Genomic DNA, 26,728 nt, shown 5'->3' on the forward strand with positions numbered 1-26,728 from the left:
GTATATGGTATAGAAGTTTACATTCGGTATCATAAGTATATGGTATATAAGTTTACATTCGGTATCAAAAGTATATGGTATAAGTTTACATTCGGTATCATAAGTATATGGTATATAAGTTTACATTCGGTATCATAAGTATATGGTATATAAGTTTACATTCGGTATCAAAAGTATATGGTATAAGTTTACATAGTATATTTAGCCACATCGTATTTTACATGCAGTATCATAAGTATATGGTACATTGCTTCCATTTTTTGGTGCCCAAAATAAAGAGTGAAAGAAAAAAGGCGACCCAAGGTTTCGTAATAGTAGCCACATCGTACGAGTGAATAGCCCCTCTATACCTACCCTAATGAGTGGATAACCCCTCTATACCTTACCTAACCTACTGTGATTGTTCAATCCTTTACTCCTCAATTCGAACTAGGAAACGATAAAAATGTGCTGCGCACACACGACAATTTAAACGAACGTCAACAACAACAAAAAATTATTATTTATAATAAGAAATTACTAAATAATTGTTAAAAGAAGTTAAAAAAATATTGCGCAATATCTTAGCACCAAAAAAATAAACGTCTCTTCGTTTTGAAGCTTTTACAAGAATGAAAGGAAAGGAATGCTGCCCCAAGCTAGTACCTTCTTTTAAAACTCTTCTCGATTTATGGAGAAACGACGTAACTTCTAGTAATAAACACCACCTTTCCAAATATAACGTCGGTATATAGTTCCTTTTGCTTTTTAAAAATCCCCTCAATTTCTTTGAATTTTGAAATCGGGGGGTGAGATGAAAAGCGTGAAACCCTTATTGTTGACGGGTGACAGGAATTTTAAAGGGAGTATTAAACCTTCCATTTAAATTAAGCCAATACTAAATTCCTCTCTCTCTCTCTCTCTAGCTTTAAATATATGGAGCAAACGTAAACCACATTTCACAAAGCTTAACCTTACCTGTACAATTAAATGTATGCTTGCACTTACTATTATAATCCCCATCCTTTTAAAATACACGAACGAAAAATATCACCTCACCACAATTCTCTCACATTCACTCTCCCTTCAATGTCGAACGAAACGTTTTATACTGCCAAAGCAATAAAATAACCATTTCTTCGGTTAGCTCTGACTAACTATTTCTTTGGGTAACTCTGACCACATTCCAAATCGCGAGAAACTACTACGACCACCACACCCACCACCACACCCACACCCACACCCACAGGCTCGCGAGACAAACTAATAGCCTCATCGTATATATACGATGTGGCTAAAAATATATAGTGTATGCATTTAGAAAAAGACCCGACACACTTGTCTCTAAAGCGAAAGGCTAATTTCCTATCTTCAAATAGAGTTTTGCGGTCAACTGAGACAGAAATACGGATAAAAGTATTCTCCGTGGGGTTTCTAACTTTTTGTTTGACCCTTTGAAGTCGTGAATGGGCGCTTCCGGGTAGCTGCAAGGCTTCCTTGACTTAAAAGAAGCCGATGCGATAGAGCCGATACTACGTGCATTCCTCTGGTGATAGACGGGTTGGAATTTCGGGGAACGACCTTCAGGGGGGTTTTACAAGGACGCTGCATTCCATAAACAGACAAAATAGAAGCCGACTATTTCCGGTATGCCTTGAAATGCGGAAGAAGGGGTGAGTTATTTTTAGCCTCACCGTCTATTAATAGCGTGGATCATTAGATTGACCTGGTCTGTACCTTTTCGAAATTATTTGTGATGTAAAATTCGTCATCAGAAGTAAGATGAGACAAGAAGTACTGAGCTAACCAAATTCTTCACTTGGCGAAAGTGAATACTCTTGATAACACACCAACGGTTGGCCCTCTGGTAGCGGTTTCTGAATTTTCCCTCCAAAACGTGAGAAGCTCGTGGCGGTAGACGGCCGAACTAGATTCAAGCAGTCGCGTCCGTGTTCCGCGGCTTTAGGTTGAGGGGAAGGGGTAGGAAATTTTTTGGAACCCGACCAATTTTTTTCTATCTAGTGTAGGCGCGATGGAAGCGGCATTAAATCCTCAAATTTGTTCACTAGTGCCAGGATCTACTACCAATGCTAGAGCTCTTTACTTCTAGTCTCATCTTACTTCTGGTAAAGCTAGAGACTTGCAGCTCGAGCTAGTTCGAGAACGACAAGCGAAAATTGACTGCACTCGGCTAATTTTGCACTCCATCTTCCTATTTAGTCTGTACTAAACCATTGGCAGCGCCAAAACCAGGCGTGGCTTTACGAAAATCTATCTCACGTTTCTTATACTTTAGAACATATCTTATAAACTTTTGCTTTTATTGAAATGGCCCAAGCGTGGCGAGCTTACTAAAGTACCGCCCATATCCCTAACTTTGATCTTGAAGCCGAGGAGACCTTAAAATAATTCCCCGCGTCATCTCTATAATTTCTCGGTGCTGATCAACTCATATTCGCTAAAAGGAGTTTACATATTTTCATATTAAGTGCGTCACAACAAGTACCACACTGTAGCAATATCGTTTCAAGGGAATTCGAAGGGAGGTTTGCAGAAAGGTTGGACACACCGCTGTTAGGTACGGTATTTATTTATTCATCGTTACAGGCGCGATTCTTACCGGAGCCTCCGAGATGAACTAGGCCCATGCATGTCAAATTTTATGTGGGGAAATATCCAGTTTGTTAAGGAAAATATTTTTACCATATATGTGTACGAGGTGGTGCCAGAAGTCCATTAAATTAGCCTAGGAAGTAACCAAAAGCGGGGTTTGGTACTCCCCTCTCTTGTGTAGCAATACTGAAGAAGGGCGACACATTCGCCACCTCGCGATAATTTTTCTCAGATCTCCGGTTTAGGTGCGACTAGTACGCCAAAATTTGCCCTATCGAGAGATAAAAAACTATTGGCCGAAAACGCCCCCTTCCACTGTAAAACCGAGCCCGCTTAAAAATAGGAGAAGGGATGGGGGTGTGAATTTTGGAACAGTCAAGGTCATTCAGTTTTTTATGAACCTATTGAAAAAAACTATTTAAAGGGAGGGTGAAGTAGAAAATCAAGTGGTTTTTTTATCGATTCCCCTACTATTTACAAGACCAGTCTGCATAGTCAAACATTCAGGAAATACTAGCGCCGAATGATTTTAAAATTCAAATTAGGTTCAGATTTAAAAGATAATTTTAAATAAGGACGTCCGACCAATCGCGTAACCCCCTGCATTTTTATAATTAGTAGAAGAATCGATTAAAAAACCACTTGATTTTCTACTTCACCCTCCCTTTAACAACCGTGGCCGTTCCTTTTTTTAATTTTTTAAAAAGCAAACAATCTACCCTTTAGAGATGCAGCGTTCATGGGCTGAAGAAGTCACGCCCCGCTCACGTCAAGAAAGACTTTCTAGAGAAGAGCTCGAGATTTCTAACTGTGTTAGGAAAGGGGAAAAAATTTAACCCCCTATCCATGGAGTTAGAAGGAGTTTTTATCCCAGCAGAGACGTACGCTATACCAGCCATTGTAATTGTTCACTTCCTAGGCTAATTTAATGGACTTCTGGTGGTGCTTATATTACCGTTGTGACAGGGGTCTTCCTTAAATTATCGTTGATATTTCAGGGGTCAGTCGTAAAATTTTCATAATAGAGAAAAGTTTCATCCAAAAATCCTCCGCACGTGTGAGATAAACATCTTCGACTTCACGAAAAAAAATGGGTCGTCACTTGGTAAACCCCTGGGCCACGCTCTCTAGCTGTAAAAAACAACCCTTTTGTATGGTCCCAGGACCGAGATTGTAAAATGTTTTAGAAAAATAAATCAGAATACTTACACGAGTCAACGGAAAAGGATAGTCGCTCTCGAGTATTTCTCAACCCTCTCCCAAATGGAGAAAAATACTTATAAAAACTTTAAAATAATTAAACAAAACAAATTAAACGTATTTTTCAATCGGTACGTTTTTTAAATAATTAAGTCTCTCCCAAGAGCATAAAGAATACCCTAGAAATCCCAACCAAAATTTTAAGGATTTCTATAAATTATAAGACCAGTCTGCATAGTGAAACATTCAGGAAATACTTCCGAAAGATTTTAAAATTCAAATTAGGTTGAGATTTTAAGGATAATTTTAAAGAAAGTCCTCCGACCAATCGCGTAACGCCCTGCCTTTTTATTAACAAAATTCTCGTGGCACGCTCCATGTCTCGCGCCACGATTGTCACGTTGCGCGCCTAATTTTATCAAATCTCTTGATGAATTTCATTCGACACGGAACGTGCCACGAGAATTTTTTTAACAAGAAGGCAGGGCGTTACGCGATTGGTCGGAGGTCCTTCTTTAAAATTATCTTTAAAATCTGAACCTAATTTGATTTTTAAAATCATTCGGAAGTATTTCCTGAATGTTTCACTATGCAGACTGGTCTTGTAATTAGTAGAAAAATTGATAAAAAATCACTTGATTTTCCACTTCACCCTCCCTTTAAGAGAAATCTATATCTACGTGTAATAACTCTAAATATATATATACTCTAGATGAATTACGTCACTTCACGGATTCCGTGATCGCTTCTGGTATCGAAGCTGCATCCGAGGAATCTGAAAACAAAATTTACTTAACTGATCGCCATTTGCAAGGAATATTAGGCGACCTCTTTTTGGGTATTGTTAAGGCATTGTTTTTAACGCGATAGACCATTTAAAACAGCTGTCTCTTAAACGCTATACTTATGTTTTCAGCTGGTACCGACGCAACTACAACTGCCATCACGTGGGTATTCGAAGCTTTAGCTGCCTTTCCTGAAATTCAGGAAAAAATTCGTGAAGAAATAGACGACAACATAGGTACAAACATTTTCTTAATTGCGTAGGATTCAATAGATGGGTCGCGGGGAATTATTCTCCTCTCCCGTCTTAACGGTCTTATGTTAGGATGAAACTTAAAGGCCAACTTCCAACGAAAAGGGTTCTAGCGAACTGAAAACCGAGCATCGAGACTAACAATAGAGTGACCGTGCCGGTTTTCGAATCCCCGCTGGGGTAAAAGATGGAAGGGTTATCTCTAACTGAAAATCGTGCAATGTGGTTCTAGAGAACTGAAGATGAACACCAGAAATCCTTTTAATATTTTTTCCTCTCGAATTTTGCTTTCCTCGGAAGGAAATTCTCTATTGCGTATCTTCAGTTCGCTAGAACCACATTGCACGGTTTTTAGTTAGCTAGAAGCCTTCCAACTTTTGCCCCAGCGGGGATTCGAAAATCGGCACGGTCGCTCCACTGTTAGTCTCGATGCTCGGTTGTCAGTTCGCTAGAGCCCTTTTCGCTGGAAGTCGGCCTTTAAGCTCGGAACAAGCACCATTAGAATTACCTACGTCGTTTGTATGTTTATCCCGATATTACCTATACCGAAATGCAATTTAATTACAATTAGGTTCCGGTTTACCAACCGTGGACCGCAGGAAAGATTGTCCCTACACTTGGGCCTTCATCTCGGAATGTTTGAGGTACAAACCGCCCTTATCCGTACTCGTTCCTCACGCCACCAACGTCAACACGTCAATTGGCGGCAAGAAAATTCCCTACGGGACAATTGTGTTTTTCGATATTACCGCTACATACCTTGATCCGAATTTGTGGGAAGAACCGTTGAAATTTAAGCCGGAACGGTTCTTGGACTCGGATGGTAACTACGCGTCCAAGAAAATACCCGGTTATCTTCCATTCGGCGAAGGAAAGCGAATGTGCATTGGTGAGAAATTAGCTCGAAATGATCTATTTCTCATCATTGCAAATGTCACGCGCAAAGTTCGCATTGTGGCGAGCAGAAACGCCAATAAAATGCAGAGTGAAAACAACCCCTTCTTTAATTTGCCGGCGGATTTTGAGATTAATGTCTTACCTAGATAAAACAAGTTCCATCTTTTAAATTAGATACTACCCTAATTACTTACAAATATTCAAGAGTTCAAGGTGGTGTATTTTATCTGAATATTGATGGTATAATGTTTAATATTACTGACCTTTTGTAATCGACTGATTAAAGGAACATTTTTTCATAAAAATGTGGCTCGTGGATTTCTCGTGGCTAACTAATTAAGTAGGCAACTGTCTTTCAGTTATCAACGTTATGGTAATATATAATGTTAAACCCGACAAGTGACTCCTAGAATACACTTTTAAACATATCAAATCCGACACTGTTGCTGTTATCTAAAAGCTCTTGAACCTTTCACCTTTTTATCGAAAACGACGAGAATCATTCAACAAGCAAAGGGTTTATCAAAATATTTACGAATTATACCAAAGATGAATACAGATATCAGAAAGCATAAGTTTATCATGCCTCTAAGTTGAGATATGGCTGCTACTCCTATGGAAATAGTGTTTGTCTGGCTCTCTTTAATGAAACCCTATACTCTCTCCGTATCATTTATTACCTCAACTTCAAAACAAAATTGTACTTCCTAGTCTAGCATTTCTTTTAACCCTTTGAAATGTTTCAGTACTGAAACCGCCTCTATCTCACGAGAGAGAGTGGGATTTTGGCAGTTGCTTAAGTAAAATTCGTCCCCCTCCCAATGCCTGCCTATACGAAACGTAAAAATCTCCTTTATTCCAATGGATGATTTTTTTCATGTGAGCCATTTAGTAATCGTCTCGTCCGTTTGGTGACTGCACCGCGACAGGAATTTCAAAATTTTCTCTCTTTGGATCTTAGCGCTATACGAGTTCTGACGTAACAGTAGCCTGCAGAAGATGCCCAGTTGTAACCCATATTTGTGTACTTAGAGGCATGATAAACTTATGATAATATTAAAGTAGAACGCAGATTTTTCGACCAGTGAAACGAGACCTTAAAGTTTACTACTTTATATTATTTCTATTTGTGCCTGATTGTAGTTTAAATCTGACGTATAGTAAGGACCTTGAAAACAATCCTTCCTCGAGCGCGAAAAGAATAACGTTCATTCTCTCAAGATCAAAACAACGTTCACGCTCTCTCTCAAGACCTGATTTTATAGCAAAGATAAAATCTCAAAGCAATAATTACTGAAATAAATACGAAAACTTACTTTATTTATGGAACGTATTTTGCAAACGTTATTGAACAATTTTGTCCTTCCATTATTCTTAGATGAAATTGAAATTCATCTTTCGATACCATTATCTGTTTGAAAATTATAGACTAAATAAAATTAATCAACTTATCTCTACAAAATAAAAGCATCTTATATAAGTCTCCTTGAATCATTATGATTTTGAAGGTCGTTTTATTAGCCGAGGATAAATTTTGAAGAAGTAATTTAAAGGGTTTTATTACATGGAAATGTTGTCCGTGGATTGGTCGTGGTTTCCGGCTCTAGCCATCGGGTTGATAACATTTTATATCGTTAAATATTGAATCGAAATTAGATGTCTTCCACCCGGACCTTTGCCAATTCCCTTACTCGGGAACGTGTTACGTAAGATAGATCTTATTAAATCAGTCATTATTCTTGATATACTAATTATTATTTTTTGTCGCAGTATTTCTTCGAAGTTCGAAATAAGAATAACGTGCAGGACCTTTTGGAAAGGTTAAGGAAGAGGTACAATGGAATATACACATTGTGGGCTGGCTCTGTTCCCATGGCTATTGTGGCGGACTGGGAGATGACCAGAGAAGGCTTACTAACCAAAAGAAATGACAACATTTCGAGACCAGAATTCAATTCGCGTAAGGTTTGATAACTTTATTTTCGAATGTAAAATATATTGGTAGCGCTTTTGATATATTTCAGTGCAACACGCCTTTAAACACACGGACGCTATGGCGTTTCAAAGTAATAACAAGCAATGGGAAGTGTGCCGAAAAGTTGGATTCACAGCCGTAACGTACAGCTAGACTGTATAGATTCGCGGATTTTTAAATACAGAGTATTAAACCTCCTTTATCGTAGAAAATTCGCCGATTCTGATGTACTGGCTACCATTGTACAAGATAGCGTTGAAGAAATGGTCTGAAATGCTACAAAATATGATGTCTAAAAAGAGCCCTTTCAACCCGCAGTAACAACTGCAAAAAACAACTTTCGCCATCATATCTCAAACTGCTTTTGGGTATTATCAAAATGTCAAAATTCATAACCCTACAAAACTCTTCTAAGTATGGATCTGCTTTATGGATGAAGTTTGATAATGGTATTACGCAGGTTTAATAAACTGTCCGATGCCGAAACGCAATTATCAGTGGCGCTTTCAGGATTTTTTTACAGATAAGCTAAGGAAGATTTGGGGGCCCCTTTTAAAATTTCAAGAGAAAAATTTTGTTGCACAGCGTCGATAATATTAAATTAACAACTTTTTTCATATTATTCATATAGAGAAGTTTAATATACTAACGTTCAGTATTATCAACAATAGACATATTATTAAATAAACTATAGTTTGCGAAAATAATAAAAACACGGAGTCGGAGCGAGAGAGGGGGATTTTCAGTTAAGCCCTCTATGAGGTCACTGTGCACTGTCGATGTGGTGAGGAAAAGGGAAATCGGTTTACCAAAAGGAGTCTCTGCAGACCTCGAAGTTTTATGGGACCAGAAGGAACGGGAGAGAAGAAGGTTAGGTAAAGAGCGCGAAACAAACAAGATGACCCAAGGGCTGGGCTCATTATTTCAGCTACATAGTAACAAATAGAAAATTTCAGTGAATAGCCCCTTTAAGTGTGATATAATGATTACTATTAATCCTAACTTCAATTCATTTTCTTCTGTTATAATTATGATGGTGCGACACAAATAGGAAACTTGAGTTAGTAGCCCACAATAACGCATACCTATACCTTAATTGAAGTACAGATAATCCAAGTAATTAGCCCCTCGTTTCCCAGACTTAAAAAATAATTACCTGGGCCGTAATCCTTACGTTCATAACTTTACTTACGTTAAAATTGTAATACACTATATTAAATATTTAAAGATACTATATACTTACATTTGCTTTTAAAAATATTTTCACTTTCTGGAGAAATGCACGTAAATTCTGGGATCGTGATAAACACCGCCTTAAGACTATTCAAAAAATATACAATCAGTATATGCTTGCTTTTGCATTTAAAGTTAACCTCGATTTCCTTGAATGTTTAAATAGAGGAGCGGGATTGAATGCGTGAAATCCTTATTGTCGATGGGTGACAGAAATTTAAAGGGAGAGTTTTAACCTTCCATTATAATAAGGCAATCCAATAATTGTTTCTTTCGCTTTAGATACATCGAAAAAACGTAAACAACAATTCACAATCATTAACCTCACTTGTACAATTAAGTGAAATGCTTAAACTTACTATTACAATCCCCATCCATGTAAAAAAAGAACGAAAAATATCACCTCACCACAATCCTCTTTCATTCACTGTCCGTCCCTTCCATGACGAACCAAAATTTTTTACACTACTACTACTACTACTACGAGAATGACAACAGGGCAGGTCAAACTAAGAGCCTCATCGTAGATGTACATCATACTATGTAGCTAAATATCAAAAAGCGAGATAACTTTTCTGGTTAGTCAAAACCTTTTAACACGATAATGTTAACCCATTTTGTAGAATATTGTAAAAATCAGATGCCAAAAGGTTCATCATCCTTGGCAAACTTTGTCTAAAGTAAATTGCCTTGCTGCCCTAGATCAAAATATTGTAATAATGGTATTTTAAGATTATGGGAACCTAATTTCGGGGCCCCTCTGAAATTTACGGGTAGGCTGTAGCCTACCCAGCCTAGGCCCTGGCGGCGCCACTGGCAATTATTCAAGACAAGCGCTGATTTATTCCACGAAACTATGCTCGTTTCTCCAGGGGACTTTTACCCGCTACTTTTTCCCTTCTTCCACGGTTTTGAAAACAGAATCAGACTTAGCCTCGAAGAAATTGGAAACTTCTTAAGTGAAAGATTACGAGTTATTAAAAAGGGATACGTTTTCGGTGAGCCTTTAAGGCATTTCGCCGATTCAGTCATCGAATCCGGAATAGAAGCGGAAAAAGAGGAATCTGCCAGCAAAGAATATTTGACCGATAAATATATAGAGAAAATATTAGGCGATTTGTTTTTGGGTATTTATTTATTTGCAAAAGTAAATTATTACGCGTAATTGCGAGTATACTCCGCGTTTTCAGCTGGCACGGATACCACGCAGGTTAGTTTAACTTGGATCTTTTTGGCGTTGGCAACCTATCCCGATATCCAGGAACGCCTTAGAAAGGAGATAGACGACAATATAGGTATTAGTAGCCTAATATATTTGACATTTTTTCAGAAAGAGTATCTTTTTCGCGTATTGGCGGTTTTATATTGCAGGTACCAACTTCCCTACGCAAGAATATAAAAATGTCTGTCCTTACACTTGGGCTTTTATCTCCGAGATCTTGAGGATGCCACCGCCAGTTCCGATGCTACTTCCTCACGCTGCTAACGTCGACACTTCACTCGGTGGGCGAAAAATTCCGAAAGGAACCATGGTCATCTTCGACATCAACGCTACCCATTTTGACCCGAATTTGTGGGAAGAACCGCGTAAATTGAAACCCGAAAGATTTCTGGATTCGTCCGGCAATTATTCGACAAAGAAATTTTCAGGTTACGTTCCATTCGGCGAAGGAAAGAGAATGTGTATTGGCGAGAAAATGGCTCGCAACAACTTGTTTCTCGTTATTGCTAATGTCATGCAAAAGGCGCGGATCGTCTATCATGGTCCGCGAAACAGAGGCGAAATGGTAATGGAAAACAATCCTCTTGTTAGTTTAGCGGCCGACTATGAAATCAAAGTAGTACCCAGGAGTTAATAAAATACATTTTTGGAAAAATTACTATGTTTTGGTACTTTGGTTATGGTTATAGTAGCATTGTATCAAATCAAAGTAAGGGTGAGAAAAAATTTAATATCATTCTCTCCCTTCAAGTAAATATGATCTTGGCAATGTTTTTAGTTTACTTCAATCAAGTGGTTTGTTTGTGTATTTGTTCCTTATGCGCAGTAACGATTCATTACCGAATCTGAACAAACTGTACCGCTTTTATCAGTCACACTCTGCGGTACACTGTAACACTTCTCTTGAAGTGAAGTATTACAAACTTTTGGTCTGTAATATACCATTTCGATGTAACTAAAAGGGAAAGACACGCGGGTAAAACTTTGCCTTCCATCTCGCTTTTGGCGCCTGCACTGTGGTCTTTTTGTATCATGAGAGTGCGCAAAGACGGCAATGTATCAATCCCGATACTGAGCGAGGGAATAACGCATACGCGGAATAAGGCATAAATGGAATAACGCATAAATGGAATAACGCCTAAACGGAATAACGCATAACCGGATTAACGCTTAATTGTATTAGTGTATAACAGGATTAATGCATAAACGGAATAACGTTTAACTGGACTAACACATACCCAGAATGACGCATAAACATTTAGAGACGGTTCCCATCCCTACTTTAAGAAGGTTCTGTTCGGATCTCATTTGAGCTACGCTTTTCAACACTTAGCCTACCGCTGTAGTTTTTAGTGTATTATCGTTGTGTTAATATCATAAAGAAAAAAATATAAGAAATATTCAGCCCTGAATTCTACATATTTCTATAATTTAGTATAATTTTAGTTAATCAATTTAGAAACTCTGGTCTGGAGAGTTTTAATTTACAATATAATGTTTGAAACATTAATTAGGATAGCAAATTATCTTTTGTTTTCTAGAAAATTAATCATAATTTTAGAAAACTCTCTTCCGATTCTATTACGTAACCACACGTATCTAAAGAGAATTTCATCTTATACAGTGTGTTCCATTGTTCTAGGGCATTTTGGCTCATGGGATACCGTTTACGAGTTATAATTGGAGTGTTTTACGGATGATCCCTAATTTAGCATTGTCTGTCAGTTTCTTACTTAATTTTAAGCAGTCATCTGTGTAAAACATCTATCACTACACTGCTTCTGCGCTTACTTCTCTGCAGGAAAGAGTGGAATGGTCTATGCACCTCATCTCTATCTTCCTTGTTTCGTGGCGGAGATACTAACATAAACACCGTTTTTAGAACAATTATTGCTAAGCCAATTTGTGAGGCAAACTTTAATTAGTATCTGCCTCAAGTAATTCCTTTGAAGACTTAAAAGTTACCCATTGTTAAGATGAATCGGCTAAGATCTGGCCGCGATAGTGAATTTTCCTTATTAAATACTACCAATTTAGGCTTAAAATTTTTTTTATAAAACAAAAGATAAATACTCTAAATTTAGATTATTCGCGGTGTATTATTATAGTTTATTTTCAGCCATGTCTAGTCAATACAATTGCCCAAAGAGCCATCTGAGTGGTTTAAGCATGAGCAGCGATAATATTAGGCGTTTTCTATGAGAGATAACAGACTTTTTTAAAGAAAACAATTAGGTAAAAATTGGATGTAGGGGGCCCAGTGTGGGGGGGGGGAGAGAAAAGCAGGGTGAACAAAACGATTTAAAAACTTAGCTAAGGTAGAGACTTAAAATAATCAGACAGTTTGCGTCGAAATTGGGACTTATTGGTAGTAACAACGAGGTCTGGGAAATAAGAATATTTTTTAAACTACTCCTTGGGACCAGTGACCCCCTAGTGTCCGAAATAATGAACCAGTAGTGGAAGAACCCAAGAGGTCCGTCGTGACCATGTAGAGAGCCTACCAAATTCACCGTACTCTATTACCAGCAGCGGAAGAGACCAAGAGGTGCTTTCTCCATGGTCAATTTTGTACGTCGAATGCGGTAATTGATGAGGGTCTTAATTTTGAATAAAAAAGAAAACGGCTTATGTCCGTTTCTGATGGTTTCCAGCTCTAAAGGTTTTTTTTTTCCTTAAGTGAGCTCTTATTGGCTAGTTCAAACCCACGTGATCTTTGTTTTTTAAACTACAAAAATCAAACGGCTCCTCGTGTCGTTGGCCTCGTTGCGCGCTGGGAGGAAAGTATTCTATTCCTCGACAAGGTTCTGAACGTTTAATCGCGATTAAATTGATTTGTTAATAATTAAAGCTTTGAGATTTATGATAACTACTTAAAATAGTTTAAGATTTGTTGCGCAGAGGTAAATATATTTACTTAATGTTATAATTAGACCTAAATTTTAGCCACCCTAAAGTAACTATTTGAAGTAATGAGTTTTAATTATGTTTTAATTATACCAATTAATTTTTAAAATAGGCTTAAGATGGATTGGTCTGCCTTAGAGTGGAAGCAAAGCCTACCTGGACCAGCTTTGCAGATGATAAACACATTAGAAGAAAAGTTGATTAAAATTAATCAACAGAAACAATTACAACTGGATCTTGTTCAAGCTGATCCAGTAGTTGGCGTTGTAATGAACAGATACAACGCCAACTACTGGATCAGCTTGAACAGGTGGCTCAGAAACACAAAAAGAAGGTAAGCTTTTCTTTATAATATCCCTTACTTATTGACAGGCCACAGCTGGATTTAATTTAATAGCAATAGAAATGTATACTTTGTTTACGTTCATTGCCCTATTACGGAAGATGCTAGTTTCCATTTTCCTATTGTTTGTTTATTTTGAAGCTGTTATTACTTTAGAATTATTGAATATGTATGAAATAATAAGGCTATGTAGATGTAGTTCTTTTATTCGTTGAAACATTGGTTTTAAAGCTTCTATCTCAAACCAATCTACATTTTAGTTTTAAATGGCTTTATATTAGGCCTAAAGCTAATAGGACCTAGAACTTCTAACGGAGTCATGTTGGGTTAAATTCATTATAGAATGACCCTCACAAAGAAGTGTTCAAGGAAAAGGAGAATGCGTTAAGGGAAGAGTTGAAAATTTTTATTTTTACAAGTTTTAAACTTATTTATTTTAATTTTTACAAGTTTTAAGGAAGTCTTAAGTTTAAGTCTTGGGGACACCTCTGTCCTTGGTACCACCATCTCTAACTGCCAGCAGCGGGACGGAACCAATAGTACAACAAGTACCAATCCCATCATCAGAAAGACAGTCCTCAGCAGAACCTCCATCCATAGCAAAAGAAGTCGAGACACCAAGCCAGACCTCCAATCGTCCTATCCGGAACAGACGAGTTCCTACACGGCTAAACCTTTAAACGTCATTGCCTAAATTTAACAATCAAGTGATAACCTGACTCTGAGGCAATCAAATTTTGATTCCTTAGAGTAGTACAAATTCAAAATAGTTGATGCCCTTTTAAAAATAACTTTACAATTTGTTTAACAACATTATTACATTAAGTGCACAACCACAGTCCCTTTTAAAAATGTAAAACTAAATTCTTAAATGCTTTTATGAGTATTATTTTGAACTTTTAAATTCTCGCGTTTAACTTATTATGTACCTCGAACTTAAAATCTAACGGGAGAGTATTGTCATATTCACATGTAAACTATTCCATACAAGATGTAGATGGCGCTAGTCTCACTAATCAAAGGCTAGAGCCTACCTCCCGACGGGAAAACACTCTCGCTCTCTCCTCGGCTCTGGACGGTAACGTAAACGCGTTGCTCCCATCCTGTACTATGTAATAACCAACCTTCATTAAATGTAGAATAAATCTTAAGTGTATAATTATACCGACTAATTATTTACCCCGGATTTGAACACTACAGTATGTCTTCAGACAAGCCAAGAGCGAGAGATGAAAAAGCTTTCTCTACCCATAGTTTATACTTTTGTCGAATATCTGCAGACGCCGATGGGTCAGGTGCTGTTTCTGTCTTGTTTACAATATCCCAAAGACCTCGATCCCTCAAGACCATCTCCATTTCAAACCGCCAATTGACAAAATTGGTTGACTTTAGTTTCGTAATCTGTCCCATGAGTGAGGTGCTACTGCCGTCCGCCATCTTTGTTTTTGTTTACTACGCACTAATGTTGACCGTACCTTAAGCCTTTGCCTTCCAACGTTATTGCGTTTTTAAAGTCGTACATTGGTAACCACGCTCTGCTACCACATTGTTGGATGATCGAGTTAACGCAATAAAACAATGGCTTAGTTAATTAAATTAATGCAAAAACGTTTATTAGGAACAACAATAATACTGTTAAGAAAGACTGTATTGTACATCACCGTTAGGGTTACCGGTACACACGCGAGTGGGACTGGGTGAGATAAAATACAGACATGACAATGTGACGTCATTAATTTTGACGTATAAAGCTCCCCCTATGGGTAGTGACCCTTTGACCTATGTTAAAGTTTAGGCTATATTCTAACAAAAACGTATACTTACAATCCGCGACCTTGGCTCAAATACCTAAGCAGTCGACAGGGTCACGGGGTTGAACTTTGCTTATTTTACGGTAATATAAGTGCCCCCAAGCGTATAACCACGGCGAACTAAATTGGTTAAAAAAATATTTTCGCTACGCGACACGCATGGGCCTAGTTCATCTCGGAGCCACCAAAGTTGTAGCGGACTTTGGGGTCATAAGGCCCCGCAGCGGTTGGCTATGCCGTTGTAGTTCGCGTACAAACTTATTTAAAAATAATTTTAGCCGTGGGGGTAAAATCCAAGATAACTTTATTACATGTTAACAGTGCAGAGGTTAAGAACGAAGTGACTCGAGATTCCTTCTCATACGTTTATCTTTACAAGGGGTTTTGACCAAGGGGTTAAGAGGAATCTCGTTCTTTTCAAATATGAATACAAAAGAGTTTATTTTTAGAAGCGAGAAAAACATCTCGTTCTTTACAAATTTCGAGTACTGTGACGAAAGGGTTGACAACAGGTATTGAAAAGGTCAGGGGTGTGAGTGCAGGTGTGTCCAGTATTAAGAGATACAAATTTGTAGGATGCAATGAACTGTAGAAGTTCGTAAAGTGAAGTCTAACAAAAGTAACTTGTTACAATTCCCCCCGACAAAGGATGAGAATGGGTTCGAATACTTAAAATTAACAAAAACAATTATGTTGAGTTACACAATTACAAATTTAAGAGATTGAGGTAACAATGAGTTTGCAAAATACCAAATGAAAAGTTTAAACAAATTACAAGAAAAAATATTTTTACACAATATTACTTTAGTAATTGACTAATTAAATTTACCAAATTTAAATCAAAAGTTTAAACAAATTAAAAACAAGCATTGAAATTATACAATTGTAATCAGTAAGTGGTAAACTTTTTTTTTTTTTTTTTTTTTCATTTAGAATATTTAATTGCTTTTGTATTAGCTCGCTGAGGGCGGGGATTGTGTCGCAATGGTTGTGAAACGTTAGGTTTTTTCCTTGGTTGGGGAACAGTGACCTGTGGCAAAACTAACGTAGCGTCTCTTTCAACGTACGGTTTCATATTAGTAACGTTAATTATACCCTGATCTTTCAATGTCTTAGGGTCAACCAAAGCGTAATTTAAATCGCTAGTTTTAGCCGAAATTTTGTACGGACCATCCCAGCGCTCGGCGAGTTTCTTCGTAAAATTTTTAATTTTCGAAGATTGGTGATGCGTTCGCGTCATAATTAAATCACCAATTTGATAATGAACATCGCTTCTATTTTTGTCATAATTTTGTTTTTGATGTTCATGCGCTTTTTCTTTAGAAATTTTGACATTTTTATTTATTTCCGTCATTTTATCAGTCAAATGTTGAACATATTCGGAAATATCGTTAAGGGGGTCGGCAGAGGGGTTGCGTTCCAAAAAACGATGAATGGGTAGCTTGAGCTCGCGACCGGTCAACATAAAATGGGGCGAGTATCCCGTGGACGCGTGCGGAGCTGAACGAATGGCTAAAGCTAGTTTGGGGAGTTGTTCATCCCAACGTTTATGTTCTGTCTCAACATATATAGCGACCATCTGTTTTATTGTTTTGTTGGAACGTTCAGTGGGATTCGCCTGTGCATGATATGGGGTTGTGTGCTGTACTTTAGCCCCCCAATCGTTACAAATTGACCGAAAGGATTCGCTAGAGAATTGGGAACCATTATCCGCTATTATGATTCGTGGAACTCCATATCTAGGGAAGATTTCCTCTGTGAGTTTCTTAGTGATAGCGGAAGTTGTGGCTTTTCGTAAAGCGAAAATCTCAACGAATTTAGAAAAATTGTCAACTATGACCAGCATGTATTCATTTTGTTTCGAGCTTCGCGGAAAAGGTCCCATTAAATCAAGTGCAATGGTTTCCCATGGTTCTGTTGCACCTAGGGTGCCTAAGAGACCAGCTGGGCTTTGATTGTCAGACTTGTAAGCCTGACATTTCTGGCAAGACTTAACGTAATTTTGAACGTCTTGATTTAATGTGTTCCAATAAGCTACTGTTTTTGCGCGCCATAGCGTTTTGTCTATACCTAGGTGCCCTGCAGTGGGGTCGTCATGTATCACGCGCAGCAGGTGGGGTATCAACATGCTAGGAATAATGGGAAGCCAAGCTATTGGTTTCGCGCATTTTTGCTCGTGGCGGCAAGGCCTTGTTTCCTGTAAGCGGTAAACCACGTTTTCTGCAATGACGTAACGGTCTGCCTTATGTTTAATGCGTCTAGCGAGCTTTTTATCTGTTGGCAAGCGACTAGATAGCAAATAGGTTTTAAGCGCTAAGATCTTTGGATCGTCATCTTGTGCTTTAGCTAATTTATATCGGCCTGGTTCACCTGTAAAAACCTCGGGAAATTCTTCTATCAAAGCCCTGACTTCTGAATCACATGGGGTGACCGCATGTTTGTTGGCGACAGGGGTGCTGTTTACGCTAGAAGTGTCAGCTGGGATGATAGGGGAATCAACAGGGGTGCAAGGCCGTTGAGGTTCAATTATAGCTAGCGCAGGTAAAGGGTTAGCGTTGGCTAAAGGGTAAGCCGTGGGTTCATTCCCAAAATGAAACGTGCCTGAATGAGGTTTAGCGTGGATTAACGTAAATTCCGAAAAATCCCAACCTAGAACGACATCGCTATCAACGGAGTTGGATACGGCGAACACGTACATCCAAGACCGTCCGGCGATGGTAACGTTTAACGCGGCTTCACCAATAACGTGAAACGGGGTTAAATCGGCGTTATTCATTTTTGGTCCTGACCACGGGCGTAAAGTATCTGACTTACCGCGTGCTTTACCCCATAGAGTAGTGGATATAGCGGAAATTTCTGCCCCACTGTCTAACACTGCTAAGCCTTTATATTGACCTAACGTTATTTCTACTTGAGGTCGGTGGGCAGCCACTCGTACCTTTGTTTTGAGATTTTTCTCAGGAATGACTTTCTTGTCATCGGGCCCTTCAGGGTATTCTAGGGGGAGGTTCTGCCAGCTGGGGTTATCAATGTTAGAAGAACCTAATGGCGAAAAGGCATGTGACGTTTGCGGCGAAACGGCTTCATTGAGAGCGGCCTGAATCACGCCTGAAATTTGATTTGGGGAAGATTCATCTTCGCTAGCCGCCGTGGCTATACTAGAAACTGTCCCGGGAGGGTTAGACGCGTGGTGTTCGCTTGCCCTATTGCCATTTTGACGCCTAGCGCGGCATTGAAACGACTTGTGTCCCATTCTGTGGCATTTCTTACATTGCACTTGCTTAGGTTCCCTGACTACATTACTGGCGGTATTATTTACATGTGGCGATGGATTGTGGCTATTTTTAGGAAGCCCTGTACCCTGAATGGAGTCCCTAGAAGTTTGAGGTGGGTTTAAATTTTGGACAGGCCGAGGCCTATTTTGAAAGTTAGGACGTTGGCTTCGCGGATTTTTACCATCGAAAGCCTGACAACGCCTCCACAGATTCTCTGCCTTTTGAGCGCTTTCTTGAACATCTATTAGCCTTGGGTTGTCTGGTAACCTCATAAAGGGAATTAGATGTGGATTAAGGCTGTCCAGAATGTGAGTAACTACAGCTTGAGGAGTCATGCAAGGGTCATACTGTAGTGCTAAACGTTCCATCTCTAGAATAAAACCTAAGACTGGTTCGTCTTCGCGTTGCTTACGCCTATTCAGCTTGTTTTGCAGCTGTTCTTTAAAATCTACACCGATAAATGCTCGGCAAAAGTGTTCTTTAAACTCCGACCACGTGGGAATACTTCGCGCCATACGGTCAAACCAGTATAAAGTGTCGCCCTCTAACATTCTTTCTACTAAATCCCTTAACTGTGGGTCAGTTAAATTACATATTCTTTGGAAACGCTCAGCCTCCGACAGGAAAATTAAAGGGTCTTTTCCCGCGCGAAATTTAGGAATTTGCGGTGGGTCTGGTCTAGCGTATATACTAGGATTTGTAAAATTTGGAGGGGGAATGGACAAATTAGGGAAGCTATAAGAGTTCAACATTTGACCATTTCCATGGTTTGACGGTACATTTACATTAGCATTACTTTGATTACTATTAGCATTTAAAACACTAGGAGAAGCGCCTGATGGCGGCATATTCGTGCTAGACGAATTACTTAAACTACTAGGACTAATAGGATTAGTAACAGTAGGAGTGGTCCCTGGAAAACCCAAGTTAAATTGACCACTGGTCAAAGCAGTTATTAGATTTAACTGTTGTTGGTTTTGTTGGGCTACTAGATTAGCTAGTAAACCACCCATACGATTTGCAATATCGTCAGCCAAAGAAGATTGGCTAGTAGTCGGGGTAGTGTTTGTGGGTCCCGAAGTAAGACTACTGGTTATAGGGGTGGTTGTATTTGAATTGGGGTTTCCAGAACCATTTGGATCACCTTTTGAAGACATTGTGTCTACTAAGTTAGAGGAATCCTGATTTTGATAATCTACTAAGTTAGGGGAATCCTGATTTTGATAATTTGAACAGTTTGTGTTTATATCTAAATCTACGTTATCTGATAACACAGGATTGTCCTCGTTTTCGTTTAAAAATTCCTGTGAGGGGGAATAAATTTCTGTTTCTTCACCAGAAGAAATAATATCTAAGTTACGGGCCTGAGATCGCGTATAGCGTCTTTCCTTATCCATAAATTATACACATTTGATTTAAACAATAATGATAATAAAATATTGTCCCGTACTAGTAGTAGGTTGATAATTTTAGAAAAAAAAATCGTTTGTGTCCAACCTTATTGTTTTCGGCGTAGATTGCCGCTCCGGAGTCCCGCGGTCCTTCCGGAGATGATGGGCGACGATCCGCGGTGAAAATGTTCTATTAGCACGTTGTCCCGCAGTCCAACGGTAGATTTTCGAAGCGTGATGCGTCTTGTAGCGTGCCGTCCCGCAGTCCGGCAGCTGAGTAAGTCCTTACGGAGTTGATGAGTGACGAGGGTTTGTGAGGGTCACCTCGAGGCACGTTGTCCCGCAGTCCAACGGCAGAAATTCGTGTTGTTTGTCGTTCGTTCGGCAACGTACCGTCCCGCAGTCCGGCAGTGAAGAATGATTGACGGTGAGCAGCCACGTCGGAGTCGACTCGAGTGATCTTTGGTGCAGCTGAAGAGTCCCGCAGTTCTCCTCCCAACGACCAAAACGATGCTATAGATCTCGAAGATCGACCAAATGCACGACGAAAAAGGCGCTATGGTACCACCGGCAACAGTCAGGAACGACGGCAACCTCCGGCAAAAGAAGTCATCAAGGATGGCGACTCGGTAGGGAAACCGACATCGAAGCACGGCGCCTCCACCAAAGTTGTAGCGGACTTTGGGGTCATAAGGCCCCGCAGCGGTTGGCTATGCCGTTGTAGTTCGCGTACAAACTTATTTAAAAATAATTTTAGCCGTGGGGGTAAAATCCAAGATAACTTTATTACATGTTAACAGTGCAGAGGTTAAGAACGAAGTGACTCGAGATTCCTTCTCATACGTTTATCTTTACAAGGGGTTTTGACCAAGGGGTTAAGAGGAATCTCGTTCTTTTCAAATATGAATACAAAAGAGTTTATTTTTAGAAGCGAGAAAAACATCTCGTTCTTTACAAATTTCGAGTACTGTGACGAAAGGGTTGACAACAGGTATTGAAAAGGTCAGGGGTGTGAGTGCAGGTGTGTCCAGTATTAAGAGATACAAATTTGTAGGATGCAATGAACTGTAGAAGTTCGTAAAGTGAAGTCTAACAAAAGTAACTTGTTACAGAGGCTCCACTCTAACCCAACTAAAATATGGAATAAGTTACCTTTCGAACATCATTATTTCGATTGCTTCCATTCCTGGTCTCACCCTAAACATTGATAACGTTCAAAGGGCAGAACATACAAGATGTCATAATCCGGTGAACAGCGTTAAAATTCTTATCATATCGAAGGGATTATAGTACATAAATCCCATTGATTTGAAATCCGTCACTCCTCAAATTTCAAAAATACTTTGGCACATTTCGGCAGAATGGGATTTCCATTCAATGGGAGTTCGGCTGAATGGGATTTCCATCCAATGAGAATTCTGCTAAATAGGATTACAGAAACGAAGGCAAGAGTAGAATATATTATTTTTGCCTTATAGAGATGGCAGATTTCATAGTGAAAACCTGTTGAATATAATTCGATTTGCCCTATAAATCGCGCATGTATACGACAGAAAGTTAATCGAAAATATTAGTGTTCACTCTTATTAGTGTTTCACTTTATTGTTAATTCTGTTTGCCTTAAATAATAATCCTGTTAAGGGAAGAGTGAAGTGAGTTTTTATCGATTCTTCCACCAATTATAAGACCATTCTGCATAGTGAAACATCCAGAAAATATCTCAGAATGATTTTAAAATTCAAATTAGGCTCAGATTTTATGGATAATTTGAGATAAGGACCTCCGACCAATCGCGTAACGCCCTGCCTTTTTGTTAATAAAATTCTCGTGGCACGCTCCATGCCGAATAAAAAAAGCGCGAGATTGGATTAAAGTTATACTCGCGGTGTGACAATCGTGGCGCGAGATGTAGAGTGTGCAAAAGAAATTTTGTTAAGAAAAAGGCAGGGCGTTACGCGATTGGTCAGAGGTCCTTATTTCAAATTATCCATAAAATCTGTACCTAATTTGAATTTTAAAATCATTCGGAGACTATATTTCCTGGATGTTTCAGTATGCAGAATGGTCTTTTAATTAGTAGAAGAATCGATAAAAAATCACTTGATTTTCCTCTTCACCCTCCCTTTAAAGAGCTATGCGTTTCTTACTAGTCTTTTTAATGGATACAGTTACGAGTTGGTATTGTCGAAAGAACGAAGTTTCGGATTCAAGAAACGCGGCAAATGGTTTGGAGTCGTAGGAATGCTTCAAAGAAAAGTAAAGATGAATTTTATACATCTCACACACAAACCCCAAACCTTTAATTTATTATGTACAAACTTGTCACTGTCGCTCACATATTACATTATTTATGGAAAGTTATATTTCACAAAAAAATAAAATTCTTAAAATTATTTAACCTTCCTGTATAGTTATTCCAAATTCTCAAAGGTTATTTTAGGGCATTTATTTCAAAGAAAAATAGTTTTAAAAACTTGACAAATTAAGAATCTTTATTGTTAATTAAAAGTGGCTTTGGGTTGACAACACATTTTAACCATTGCTATATTTCGTGCCTTTGTGTCATCATAAAAGAGACGAGCTCAGACCTGATAGGCCTAAACGTGACCCCTGGTGAAATCTTATCGGATTTTAACGACATTTGTCTTAATTTAAAGAGAAAATTACCCTCTACCTCCATAATTTAGGAAGTTAACTTCAGCATGACGCTTCAGAACAGCTTCCCAAGAAGTCTGGTGGTGGATTTTGTCCAGCCAGATGTCAACGACAAAGCCACCTTCGTTTTGCGCGCTCCGCTTGAATTGCCAAGAGCCTTGGCACTAATTAAACCATTTAGCTTGGAAGTAAGTACACCAGTAAAGGCGCTCGAAATATCATAGGACGGACGCTGGCAAAGAGGGACTAGTGCGTGGTAAGCTTTAGTGATCCAAAAGATAATTTAGTCCTAAAGAGACCTAATAAAGAGTTACTTTTTCCACTGGAAAATTAAAGGTGAACTTAAAAGAGTACATCTCATCTCAGACCACTTAACCCATAGACAGGCAAAACCATGTTAAACCCACGTTAACAAATGGCAATGCGTAGCACGCGCCCTCACGCGTCTGCCGACCGCAATTTGTTGCCAATATCCCGAAAAGAAAAATTTGTCTCTAATGGTTCGGGATATATTTTAGTCAAGGCTTAATGTTAAACAGACTTTATAAACAATACCAGAGTGATATTTACAAAAACTAACTTGATAGCTCGTTTATGAATCTTTAATGAGAGAGAGGCTAAAATAAATAAATAATGAAATTCAACTAACTTTTATAATTTAGTCAGATTTTCTCCCCATATCGGTGACTGGAGATCTCTACTCGTCAAAAAACAAAATGGCGCGAATTTTACTATGGTTTGGCGAAAAACTTCCAACATCCGCCGCCACAGCGCTAGTGTCAGTCTTTGCTCTAAGCAAACCTAGCCCCTATTCAGTTGCCTGTCCATGGGTTAAGTGGTCTGAGATCTCATTTACCCAAGTCCATCTTTAAACAGTAATTTGAAAATTTTTAGTAACTTTGTTGTACCAGAAAATGAACTGATCCTTATTTACCGCCAACACTAAAGGCATTAAACAGTACTAAGAAATTCGAACGTTCCAAGATGTATTAGATTACTAATCTCCTGTTGCTAGTGCCGTGATTTCCTTGCCGCCACCGCGTCTAGTTTTCCCAAGGATGATGGGGGGAGGGGGATGATCCGAATCTGAGTTTGGGTGGGACGCAAAAAATGCAGGAGGAGTAGTCGGACTCAATTGTAATTGGCTCAGAAGGGCTACAGAAGAACCAATTACAATTGAGTCCGACTATTCCTCCCCCATTTTTGGCGTTCCACCCAATGTTAGCCGTTCCACAGTTAGCGCACCTGCTTCTCTAAGATTTCGCATCCAACCCCCATCATCTTTGGTTCTCCTATCCCTATAGCGTTTAAAAGATCAAGGCTAAACAAATTTCTTTATTGTAACTTTGCTAGGTATGGATTTACATTCTGTGCCTGTTTCCCGCTATGGCCATTTTCTTGAAGTTGCTGGCGGTGCGATTTTTTGTCGATTTGAAGGCCTCGAATAACAGGTTTTTTTGGTCGTTCGGTGACGCTCTTTGGTACGAATTCGGCGCCCTCCTTGACACCGGAGCCGAACCACCCAGGCGATTGGAGCGCAGTTCCATGAAAGTCGGCTTGATTGGTTGGCTCATCTTTTCCATGATCGCCTACGCTTCCTTTTCGGGTCAATTAAGTAAGAAGCAAAATGTCTCTCATATATATCGCTATATTAATTTGTAGATGTAATTCGGTTTGCATTCGTACTCGCGATTTTCATGGACGAGTTAACCCTAGATGTTCGAAAATAAATCGTTGTCTCAAGCCTGGTTTTCACTGCCGAATATTTAACGTAACATTAAAAAATAATCGGCAAAATTTTGCGGAAAATTCCTTAAAAAAAGGCGGCAAAACGTTTTCACTAAAACTTGCAATATCATAAGTACCATAATTACCCCTGATAAGTAATACACGCCCGTTGGTCTAATGTAACCAGCATGTTCATCTGAACCCTATACAAGTTAAGTATAAGCGACGCCGTGCGGCCTTTTTTGTCCCAACTTTTTAGCCAATGGGAAACGTTTCTAAGGGTGCTCTAACTTCCCAGAAGTCTGACTTAGAATCTCGGTAAATGGATAGGGCTCATTCATAGATTCTGGGTCAGAATTCTGAGTAAGTAAACATTAAGGTTTCGTCTGCTACACGTATGGACACAGGCCACAGAAGCCCAAGCTACAAATATCGTAAGTGTAATTGATGAATTAGTACCGTTATCCATCATTGTTTAATATATGTCGCAACAAAAATGTTTTAAGTTACAACCCTAAACCTATACTCGCGCGCTTAAAGGTCGCCATTACTCCAACACTGGTCCGTGGCCTACAAGATATCTGTAGGGGAGGTCTGAATATGAGCCTCCGCGGACGATTTACAGTTTCAAATGACTACAAGAGGCCGCCTCCATCGTTATATTGGGTGAAAATGCCCGTTACATTGGTCCTATGGGCGTGTTGTACTTATCAGGGGTAATTATGGTTGTTATGGTAATATCATGAAAGTGGGCAAGCTCGTGGAGACCAAGTCTTACCAGTTATGTTGAAAACACACCAATAGCAACCTATCGATTTTTTTTAGAATTTATTGTCTTTGTAAAAACGTTAATTTGTATCATATAAATAAGGATTAAGCCAAAGTCCTTTAACAAATCGTTAACTATACATTTTTAGAAATTTAACTCGACCACACAAACGCCTTCAATTAAAAAAAATGGCGTCGAAAATAAACCTCTCGCGAGGTGATCAAAACCAAGCCTATGACGTCCCGCATTCGTCGATTTCTAATGGACACCGCTTTCCTTTAAGCAAAAGTTTATTAGGTAAGTAAGTAAAAATTTGAGGAAAAATAGAAAACCAATTCCGTGCTTGCCGCCCAAAAAACGCGAAATTTTGCGGCAAGTTACCGGTTTTTCCTGCGTTTTGGGCCAGTGAAAACCAGGCTTTAGAAGCGAGGGGTTAGTTACTTGAATAATCAGGTGTACAAAACCGCAGAAATCGATAACTTGATTTCTAGAATTCTTAGAAAATCATCAGTAATCAAAATCATTCTTGTGGGTTATCAAAGGTAATCAGAAATCTCCGATAATCACTGGAAATCACGTGATATCATAAGAAAATCGGAAATAATCACATGATTTACTTTCTTTCGTAGTCACCTCGGAAATCACACATTTCGTGAACTAATCACGCATAATAAATCGAGGAATTCGGTAATTCCAAAATAAAATTCGTAACCAGTTCAGATAGAAATAATTACTGAATTCATCGTAATTCACGAAGAATCCAGTGCACTCTTAAAATCAAAGGTGTGATTTAGCACCTTTTGTCTTAATTTTGACGGGTCCAAAAACAGCACCATTAATGTGGTTAAATAACGCCTCTGAAAGCTTTAAATGGCCCATTTTCAACACTTTGCGTCTTAAAAATATTTCCCCCGACACATTTATTACACCTTTTAAAGCTTAATCTTACACCTTTTAATTACCATATTTTTAAAATATCTTCTTAAAGTGTCTGTATGTTCTTCTAATATTCTTCAAAAGGCGTAAATTTTTTCTTGAAGTGAGAAATAGTGCAGAAAAGGTGTGATTTAGCACCTTTCGTCTTAATTTAAAGTTGTTAAACAACACCTCTGAAAGTGTTAAATGGACCATTTTTAGCACTGCATCTTTAAAATATTTCCCACTGACACATTTATTACACCTCATTGAGATATTTCTTACACCTTTTAAAACAATATTTTTAAAAATTGTTCTTTAAGTGCTTGTACTTTGTATGTTCTTCCAAAATTCTTCAAATGGCGTGAATTTGAACTACCGAAGTGGGAAATAATGCAGAAAAGGCGTGTAATATTGTAAGGAAGGCTGTATTACACAACGTGATTTTAATACAGTTTGACACCGTTACCACATCGTGCTACTCTCAATAAAGGTGCTTTATATACTTTTCACTGTACACACGCAATATTTTAGTGTTTTTACCACCTATAAAAGTAGTTTTAATGGGTTCACATTTCACACAGACAGAAACCAAAATTGGGAGTTCTCATTCGAAAACACTCCCGCAATTTAGGCGGTTTCGGAAAGTGGTAAATAGTCTCAAAAGACTTCACTTAACGAAAGTGTTCATGGCTAAAATTTCTCTGTTAATAATAGAGTTGCAACGTGCTACATTATCTAACGATTTGAAGTCTTATCTAAATATAAGAGAAAGGTGA

General features: G+C 38.7%; 5 protein-coding genes and 1 long non-coding RNA gene across 8 annotated transcripts in view; 5 read left to right on the plus strand and 1 right to left on the minus strand.

Moving 5' to 3' along the window:
* Window positions 1-26,386, plus strand: part of LOC149705347 (protein regulator of cytokinesis 1-like) — a 117,671-nt gene extending 91,285 nt beyond the window's left edge. Inside the window, exon 5 of the mRNA XM_089865578.1 lies at window positions 26,273-26,386. Coding sequence (XP_089721704.1) covers window positions 26,273-26,317 — 45 coding nt within the window. The 3' untranslated portion in view covers window positions 26,318-26,386. The remainder of the gene's footprint in view (window positions 1-26,272) is intronic.
* On the plus strand, window positions 1,639-6,093 carry LOC149705355 (steroid 17-alpha-hydroxylase/17,20 lyase-like). The gene is made up of 5 exons (XM_089865640.1): window positions 1,639-1,652; window positions 2,469-2,557; window positions 4,505-4,630; window positions 4,709-4,813; window positions 5,400-6,093. Exons 1-5 carry the CDS (start codon window positions 1,639-1,641, stop codon window positions 5,873-5,875), a joined length of 810 nt encoding a protein of 269 aa, XP_089721766.1. The 3' UTR covers window positions 5,876-6,093.
* LOC149705356 (steroid 17-alpha-hydroxylase/17,20 lyase-like) lies at window positions 9,990-10,789 on the plus strand. Its single transcript, XM_089865641.1, has 2 exons — window positions 9,990-10,228; window positions 10,305-10,789. The coding sequence occupies exon 2, from the start codon at window positions 10,379-10,381 to the stop codon at window positions 10,787-10,789; it is 411 nt and encodes a 136-aa protein (XP_089721767.1). The 5' UTR covers window positions 9,990-10,228; window positions 10,305-10,378.
* LOC149705357 (centromere protein F-like) lies at window positions 12,432-14,567 on the plus strand. Its single transcript, XM_089865524.1, has 4 exons — window positions 12,432-13,058; window positions 13,175-13,301; window positions 13,364-13,396; window positions 13,748-14,567. The coding sequence occupies exons 2-4, from the start codon at window positions 13,182-13,184 to the stop codon at window positions 13,859-13,861; spliced, it is 267 nt and encodes an 88-aa protein (XP_089721650.1). The 5' UTR covers window positions 12,432-13,058; window positions 13,175-13,181; the 3' UTR covers window positions 13,862-14,567.
* On the minus strand, window positions 13,794-15,778 carry LOC149705358 (uncharacterized). The gene is made up of 2 exons (XR_016381572.1): window positions 14,586-15,778; window positions 13,794-14,513 (listed from the first exon to the last, which is right to left on the minus strand). It is a non-coding gene; the product is annotated as an uncharacterized LOC149705358 (long non-coding RNA).
* LOC149705359 (uncharacterized) lies at window positions 21,016-25,608 on the plus strand. Of its 3 annotated transcripts, XM_089865612.1 has the most exons (5): window positions 21,020-21,327; window positions 22,051-22,138; window positions 22,570-22,725; window positions 23,891-24,152; window positions 25,183-25,608. In XM_089865612.1, the coding sequence occupies exons 2-5, from the start codon at window positions 22,124-22,126 to the stop codon at window positions 25,188-25,190; spliced, it is 441 nt and encodes a 146-aa protein (XP_089721738.1). In that variant the 5' UTR covers window positions 21,020-21,327; window positions 22,051-22,123; the 3' UTR covers window positions 25,191-25,608. The 3 variants fall into 3 exon arrangements, with proteins under 3 accessions (XP_089721737.1, XP_089721738.1, XP_089721736.1); XM_089865611.1 differs by lacking the exon at window positions 25,183-25,608 and having other exon boundaries at window positions 21,016-21,130; window positions 23,891-24,567; XM_089865610.1 differs by lacking the exon at window positions 25,183-25,608 and having other exon boundaries at window positions 23,891-24,567.
* Window positions 26,387-26,728: the final 342 nt, after the last annotated feature.

The sequence above is a fragment of the Phalangium opilio genome, unplaced genomic scaffold, assembly GCF_054372755.1.
Source record: "Phalangium opilio isolate 3A_F unplaced genomic scaffold, DU_Popi_V2 ptg000014l_1, whole genome shotgun sequence".
Taxonomy (NCBI): domain Eukaryota; kingdom Metazoa; phylum Arthropoda; class Arachnida; order Opiliones; family Phalangiidae; genus Phalangium; species Phalangium opilio.